The sequence below is a fragment of the Brachycentrus maculatus genome, unplaced genomic scaffold (assembly GCF_059751285.1).
Source record: "Brachycentrus maculatus isolate JH-2025_06_01 unplaced genomic scaffold, ASM5975128v1 h1tg000764l, whole genome shotgun sequence".
In the NCBI taxonomy this organism is placed as follows: domain Eukaryota; kingdom Metazoa; phylum Arthropoda; class Insecta; order Trichoptera; family Brachycentridae; genus Brachycentrus; species Brachycentrus maculatus.
In genome coordinates, this window is record NW_028281493.1 from 1 (window position 1) to 8,476 (window position 8,476).

Here is an 8,476-nt window from a genome sequence, read left to right on the forward strand (position 1 = left end):
TCCCAACCCCAACCCCAACCCAACCCCAACCCCAACCCCAACCCCAACCCCAACCCCAACCCCAACCCCAACCCCAACCCCAACCCCAACCCCAACCCCAACCCCATGAGCAGAAGCGAAGCAATCCGGGTTATTATTAATTATAAGCCAATTTTACAAAAATATTAATATATCTATTGGTAATCAGATTAGTTGCAACTCCATGCTTCAATAGGAAGATTTTGTAGGGGAGTTTGAAAGAGACATTATACTATCATCAAGGATTACATTGACACAGAGGCAGACCAAATTAGACTCTACCACACTCGGTACCGCCCTCCTACCCCCAAGTACACCATTTGCATCGTCCATGGTTTCGGCTAGCATTCCACTCGCTTCCACCCTGTTGCCGATTTCTATGCCCGCAACGAGTTTGAAGTTTTAATGATTGACCTTCGAGGATTTGGATACTCAGGAGGACCTAGAGGGTGCGCTGAGGTAAGGGAACTTCAAAATGACGTCATCTGCTGTCTGAAAACTGCCAAGAGCAACCTGCCGCTTTTCTTATATGGGCACAGCATGGGAGGGCTGATAGTCATTAAATTATTGCTCGAGCGAGATAGCATTAATGTGGCTGGGTGCATCATCACAAGCCCCTTATTGGGCCTGTCCAAGAACCTGCATATGAACTGGTTCAAGAAGAAGTTCCTCACGGCTGCCGGCGACGAACTCTCTGACTTCATCGTAAACTCAAAGGTGAACCCGACGGCTCTCACCAAGAAGACCAAATACCTATATAAGATATTTGAGGATAGAATGATGCTGCCCTTCATGTCAGTGAAAATGGCAAAGCATCTGTTCGAAGCAATCGACTACGTCAAACTGCATCAAGACAGGTTTAAGTTCCCTGTGGTAATCTTCCATGGGAAATTAGACATGGTGACGAACTATGAAGATTCTAGGCATTTCATTTACAACAAGGTGCAGCCCTTCAAGTAGTTCCACATGTTTCCCCAGGGGTACCATGAGCTCCAGCACGACGACGAAAAGGACGACCTGCTAGAGAAATCCCTGCAGTTCATCAAGAAACTTCCGAACATAAAAAACTTCGGGCCGATGATGGTTCACCCCATAAAGAAGCCCGTCTAATCGAAGAGGCCGATCATTAAGATTATAATTGTCATCATAGCTGTTTTGGTGCTTATTAAGAAATTGAAACTCTTGAAAAAGTGATCATTCCAACATTTATTCTTACATCATTATTAATATTATGGCTCGAGTGGCATTTGCGCTGAATGTCCCATTATCCCATGCGCTATTGTGCTATTGATAATACAGCATAGATTATTTAGTATATAATAATACAATATTATCGTTATGTCCAAGTTTAAGCCATCAAGTGCCAATAGTAAGCTCACAACAGCCATCCTCAATACTAACATCGCAAACAACACAAAAAGCAACAACAAAAACAATAACAGCAATAGTAATAGTAATAGTAACAATGATAGCTCATTTACCCCCTATAAGATATAATGGAACGATTGCAGGAAGGCAAGCACAAAGTATAAATAGTTGTAGCGTCCATTAAAGTAGAATGCATTTAAATAGCAAAACAATAATCTACATTTCATGAACACAATGAAATGTGAGCTCATTGGGATGCGCCACGAGGTGTAGGTGCTTGTGGAGAAGTATAAAGATAAGAAGAAGAAGGGTCTACCATCTAATAAGTGCAAAGATAACAATAAAAATCGAAGTGAAGAGGAGCCAGAGAGCAGTAGCCATGAGCAGATACTTTAAATAGGCAAAGTTAGTGGAAGAACTTCACTAAACTCAGCACATAAAACTAAGCGTGGCCACTATTCTCACTGCCGTAAGAATAATAAAAACACTTCAAATGCGCATGACTCTCATCTCCAAATTGCGTCAGACAAAATAAGCTGGCTGTAAAAGAACCTGGAATGCACTTTAGCAGGAACAAGGGAGTAGTCTTAAATAAAGCAATAACCAGACAGTTATCAGTTTTACGACAATCCACAACTCAGAGAGACTCCTGAGTTAACATCGCTTAAATCGAAATCAAAATACTTGACGCCTTCTAATTAGCAGTGTTACTCTTTGAATTCCTTTCTTGCACAGTAAAATGAAAGCTCGTCGCACGCGGATACTCTTTGTGATTCTACATTGCTCGTGACTCGGCTGCGACATCAGCTTGAAATCCAGAAAAGTCTCATCCTATAATTATAAAAAGAGAACAAATCCCTACATGATAAAAATCTTTAAAGCATCAAAACTAATCTTTAGTACCAATAGCAGTTCACAGCTATTCAAAGCAGAGTAGAACACTTCGAGCAATAGCTTTTTCTCGCCTAAAGTATTAACTAAGGCTGTCGCAACTAGCAATACAGTTTGCTGCAATCATAAATAGGCAAGATTGAATAGCAAAAAGCGAGCAATGAAGCACTCCTGCTCAGCATGGCCAAACAAGCAGAAGCCAATAATATAAAAGATATGCTTTTTATCGAGAGAACATTGCTGGACGTCAGACGTCTGGGGGATAAAATAAAGGAATAATATTAGTTAAAATATGAACAATATATAATGCATTTCTAAAATAAACTTATGTAGCAATAAATTTAGTTCTCTCGGATGGAAGGCAGCCTCAAATAAAAAAGTGTGCTTATCCACAAATTATTGGCGGAAGTTTAGGTTTGCAGCCTATTACTCAAGAATAAGGGAACTATTACTGAAAAGAACACATTACAGGCATCCCCGAACTCAAACTTCATCGTCCAACAAATGAGTGAGCAATTCTAACAAAAAATAAATGTGTACATAAATTCGAACATCAGCCTCAAAAACAGGCAAAACTAACTCGCAGCACAAGTCGAAAGCCTCACAGTTTAGAAGAAACATTTATAGCTGCTTGTTTCAGTGTTGACGGCTGTCCCAACCCCAACCCCAACCCCAACCCACCCAACCCCAACCCCAACCCCAACCCCAACCCCAACCCCAACCCCAACCCCAACCCCAACCCCAACCCCAACCCCAACCCCAACCCCGGAGAATACTATCGACTCAATGCAAAACTGTAAATGCAATAGGAATACGTAAAGTATATAGATATACGATATCGATGAGAATAAGCAGCAAAGTTTGAGAATGGCCCTTTTGGAACAAATACCTAAGAATCAGCAATTATAATCCGATTTGAAGCAATGTAGAGAATAAATGCATTATAGGAACTTATGAGATAATATCAAAGTTAAAAGCAACCATATTGAAGCAAGAGAATAAAATTAATGATAGTTTGGCAATCGTTGCCGATCAGTTTTCATAATCGTTATATTATAATGTCATTTATTTAATCATGAGGTTCATTTATGGGAAATATATGTGAAAGCTAATGTTTTGATTGCTGCAGTGTTTGTCTGTTTGTAGTGATGTTGGCATTTGTCAGCCAGTTTTGGGTATAAATGGGAGTATTGATGTTAGTACAAATGGGAGTATAAATGGAGTATAAATGTGTGCATCGCATAGATGTAGTATAATATATAAATGCAGTCGAACGAATAACGCGTCGATAAAATACTGGACCAGATGGAGAAGGACAACTCTCCTGAGGATATTAATCAAGGATTCAGTATTTTCGGGAAACTCCTCGCCAAGTATATATCTCTTAACCTAGTATCATCATGAGCCCCATGGACCCCAAGTATCGCCAGATCAAGACCACCAACAATGTCATCAAAACAAAGCTCATGAATTTGAAAGGAATCTAGAAATTGCTGACCCAGCTCGGCTACACCTACCAGGCTGACGTCTACACTCTGCCGGATGAGGAAATAGGAAACTTTTTTGAGGGAGAGCCGGCCATCAAGCACAGGAAAAGACTCATATAGGCCAAGCTCGAAGGACCACAGGCATACGAGAAATAACTTTTACTAGTGAGAGAGCATCGGGCACAATAGAGGGATCGGGTAGCCAGAGAGAAATAATCACATAGGCTGAAATAGCAGTGCAAATACGATAGCATGGAGAGGAAGTACATGAAAGTGGATGAAACCAAATCGAACGCCCTCAAATTCGGAACAAACACGACCACCTACAAGGATATCGGCGTGGACCTGTGCGCCAAAAAGGGATGAGCATGAGCAAGGAGGTGCCCAAGTGAGCCAGAATTCCGATCTTATGAAGCTGAGACTGAAAATCTGAAAAGAACAGACTTGGCTGAATGGAATTTTGTGAACTTGATTTAGTTTGAATTCTTTATTTAAACTCACTTAATCTCCATGTGTTTAACTCACCATGTGTTTAATCGCTACTATTTAATATCGATCTATAAGAGATGAAAAAGCCGATAATGGGAGTTGAACCCATGACCTTTTACTTACAAGGCAAATGCTCTACCACTAAGCTATACCGGCGGTTGCAATCATTCTTATCACCCTTTTATTATTAGTGGAAGTCAATTCTGTCAATGTATTCACCAGCCCACATCTACTCTCGCCTCAGAGTAGGTATGAGAGCCTTATTTGTAAATCAGTGCTTTACCCTCACATACTTATTGAATATGAGGTTGATTATCCAGAATGACTTCTGACTTGAACTCTCAAACTCTGCATTCATAAATACAAATTGAATATGTAGTAGGAAATATAACATCAGATATTGAAGTAATATTACTGGATCCCTGAATTTTTAGTGTCTTCCTACATCGTCGTATTCTTAGGCGTGGAGAATTAAAGGCTGTTTTCACTATAGCTCATCATATCATTCGCCTATTGTTTATCCAGCTTTTGGGGTTTGTGTATCAGGATCAGGTTTTTGATTTTGTTTTTACTTGTATTTTTGGCGTTGGTAATAGCATCTACATTTGTATTTACATTTTTATTCCCATTTGCATTTATGTTTTTACTCGCATTTTTATCGATATTATTACTCATATCAATACTTGCATTTGCATTAACATTCACATGTTCAGATGCATTGATTTTCCACTATGAATTTCCAAACCCTTAGCAATAAGATTCGCACTGAAACTGACTTGTTTTTTACTAAGAGCGACTCGTATGAAGATGGTCGATGATGTACTTTTTTATATTATATTTAGGCGTGCTCTGCTATTCTAATGAACTGCAACTATCGCTGCTGGAAGATGAGGACAGCCTATGACAGCCGTTGACGAGCCTTCTTTCTAGTGAACACTTTGAAAATTAATTGGTAGCAAGGTGGCTGGTATTGGGCTCCGCATTGTTGGCAGGCTGTTCAGCATTAGAAGCAGACTGCCCGGCATTGACAACAGAAATAATTGAATGATCGTTGAAGTTTATAGATTTTACTCTTATGATTTTACTGAGGCTTTTTTGATAACTTTGGGGCTGTTCATTGTTCTGGCTTTTTAACAAATTATACGGGCTAATTTTAGATTTTTCTTAAGGTTGGAATTGAGAAAAATGGAAAGATTTTTAATTTACAGATAAATTATGGCTGCTAAGGCTGTTATCAATGCAGCTAATAATGCGCTGCTTATTTTAGCCTATTATATCAATGTGATTGCTATTGTAATTGTTATGGCTATGGCTTTTGCTGAAAGTATGACGATTACTCTGCTAATTACTATTACTATTGTGATAGCGAGGACTATTGCTCTTACTATTATGATTGCGATTATTACAGCAATTCCTACTATGAAACCCTTTCTGATTGCCGCCGCCATTATTATTGAAATTATGTAAACTGTGTCTCCTACTGGAACTCTGCAAGGCAGACAGATTGCTAGCATTGTCAGCCAGATTTGAAATTCTCTGCTGTCCCCCATAATACTCGCTGCCGAGGAGCAAACTTCCCTGGTCCATATTTCGTTTGATGTTTGCCAATTTATCGATTTATCTCTGGTTGGCTTGGGCAATCGCATAGTATTTCTCTTTCATTGTGGATAATAACTTCCTCGAGCTCGGCAGCAGATATTCTTATTCGGGAGTTTCTCTGGTTTTGACATTCTTGCTCCAGTCGAGCGGTTTCGGCTTGAGTGATCTATATTATTGCGCCCTTATGTTTATGGGTTGTTGGATGTAGTAATGATGCTTGGGTTCGAATTATTACCTTTGTTCCCGAGATCTGCCTTATTTTATCTGATGCGTGCCTTTTTATTGCTTATAATAATGATGATTGCTAATTTCGAGGGCCTGCGACGACTTCACTCTTTCTCTTATTTACCTCTTGCCTTAACGACTACTCCGCATAGAATTCACAAAATTCCTGAGCTCCCTTATCTATCTAACTAGCATAAGAGCGGTAGTACTTTTCAAGTTTATAGCACTTGTTGGATGTTCGGCACACTTCAAGCATGTACTCGTTGGAGCCCATGATCATAACCTCATGGGGGTAGACCACATGGTGGCTGTTTATTTGGACTGATGCTGACCTTGGCATGCACTAATTATCCTAATTATCTATCTTTCCTGAAATATAATATTATCTATTCATGGTTTAGCTGTAAACTCTATTTGCTGGGCCTCCCTTCCCTCAAAAAATATGAAACTCAAAGGAAGTCTTAGTCTATCGGTCCCGGCAAAATCAATCTCTCTCGCAAGGTTGCTCGACTGGCATTTGCTGGATAATAGTTTTATTGCCAGTTTTAATTACCGAAAGCTGCTATTGAGGATACTACTGATGCATGGAAAAAAAGTCATTGAAAAGAACATAAAGTGTGATCAATATTATTACATGCAAATCAAGTTCCGAGCGGTTTCAAAAATCATCCAACCTCCGAGCTTTTGTGATTCTCTTCGGAGCCTATGATGACATAAGCCTCTGCAAGTACACAGCCTCGGTTTGCTTATTGATATGCTTGTTCCTTATTTTTTTTCTCTTTGGCCCGAAATCTCCAACACTTGCAGCGTTTTTCTGGTTGACTCGAGCTTGAGCATTTAAACCATCAGGGTCAGCAAACTCGTCGATCTCAAGATCATCATCGTCGTCATTCAGGCCATAACCTTGCTCGTTATCGTTAAAATCTTCGTATCTATTGTTTATTCTTAAGTTGGCCTTCAAGCCGAGTAAGCTCTTTTGCCCCGAGTTTTCACTCGGTTCGTCTTTGATTTCTGAAATTTCGTAGTTACCTATCTTTTCCGATTTCTCCTCTTGTAAGTTGTCCTGATTCAGCTCAGATTCATTATGGGCATGTTGATACTCATTGTTTTAGGCAAGTGTTCTTTCCTACGAAAGTTCGCCAAATATATTGTTCTCTTCCTCGGATTGCCATTATTTGTTAACTTTCAGGGATTAACGCTCTGAAGACTACCCTTCTCTTTCCAGAATTTTATAAAAGTGCTTTTTTAGCTGGCTTCTATTTTAGATGCTGAAAAGAGGCGATTTTATGGTTATCCTCTTGAGAGAGGAAGATCGCATTGCTTTCCGATCTGCATCTTACTGCTTCTTTTTTTCATTATTTTTCAGGTGGTTCAGAAAGTAGGTCGAGCTTGGCTCATGGACACCTGAGCTTGGCAGCATTTTGTCCCTTTTGCAAATTTTGGTGTAAACTTTCGATCTATTGCTCATGTTTTTGTTGAGTACCTACCACTCTTTTAATATTTTTCGTCTGAAGATTGATTTGCTCTTGGTCTTCTGATCAGGACTTTCGTTCCATTTGCCAACTTTTTCATTCCCCTCAAACTCAGATACCAATTAGAGGTCTCCTTCATTTTCGTTTTAGTTTTCTGAAAAAATTTGTGGCTCATCTCCTTCTGAGATGGTTGCTCGATACATTTTGTACCTCCATTCCTCATTTCTAAAACCAACTGAGCTTAGCAATGGGTTTTTCCCGGCCGAAGTCGGTTAATCTTCGCCGATTCTGCACATACTTCCTCCATTTTCTTCCTGGTAAGCAATATTAATTTTATGAGCGCTGTAATCTTCGTTGCCGTTGAGATTAGTGATCTTATAGACCTGATATTCAAAGAACTACTCATCCGCTCGGCAAGATTGAATCACACAGCAAATTGCAATCAGCATTTGCAGGATGAGAAGCTAGATTGAGGAATAGAATATAGCAGTGCGATATCCCCCTTGCATGACAATGTTAGATATGGCCATAATAGAAAAAAAACTCGCAGGCAGGATGTAGCCTAAAGAGAAATAGTTGATGGGCTTGAAGATTAGAGATGTATTGAATCTTCCGTAAAAGATTTGCAAGCCGAGCAGTCTGCTGTACAGAACTCTCATTATCTGGAATGAAAATGTTGAACTGAGCACCATCAGAAGGATGTAAAGATTCCTCGTTCTATTTTATTGAATGTAAGCTTGAAAGTTGGACTCCGTTGAGATTTTCAACAAGAAATAAGCCAGAAACGCCAAATTCAAAACGATTTTGGCGAAAATAGAAATATAAAGTACTGCTTGCATAAACAGTACTTGATCGTGAACCCAGAGATCCGGCTCGTTCGTTATTGACATGAACGTGTATGAAACCACCATTATGATTGTGCCGATT

At 39.6% G+C, this 8,476-nt stretch overlaps 1 protein-coding gene and 1 non-coding gene across 2 annotated transcripts; one reads left to right on the plus strand and one right to left on the minus strand.

Moving 5' to 3' along the window:
* Positions 1–423: 423 nt before the first annotated feature.
* On the plus strand, positions 424–1,128 carry LOC148300255 (putative abhydrolase domain-containing protein DDB_G0269086). Its single transcript, XM_088275045.1, has 2 exons — positions 424–891; positions 997–1,128. Exons 1-2 carry the CDS (start codon positions 424–426, stop codon positions 1,126–1,128), a joined length of 600 nt encoding a protein of 199 aa, XP_088131171.1.
* A 3,209-nt stretch (positions 1,129–4,337) lies between these two features.
* On the minus strand, positions 4,338–4,409 carry TRNAT-UGU (transfer RNA threonine (anticodon UGU)). Its single transcript has one exon. It is a non-coding gene; the product is annotated as a tRNA-Thr (tRNA).
* Between the last annotated feature and the right edge of the window lie 4,067 nt (positions 4,410–8,476).

Bases quoted from the DNA above. Each gene is read 5' to 3' on its own strand.
- LOC148300255 (XM_088275045.1), top strand. From the start codon at position 424: ATGATTGACCTTCGAGGATTTGGATACTCAGGAGGACCTAGAGGGTGC. The intron at 892-996 runs GTAATCTTCCAT...ATGTTTCCCCAG, and splicing joins ACAGGTTTAAGTTCCCTGTG to GGGTACCATGAGCTCCAGCA.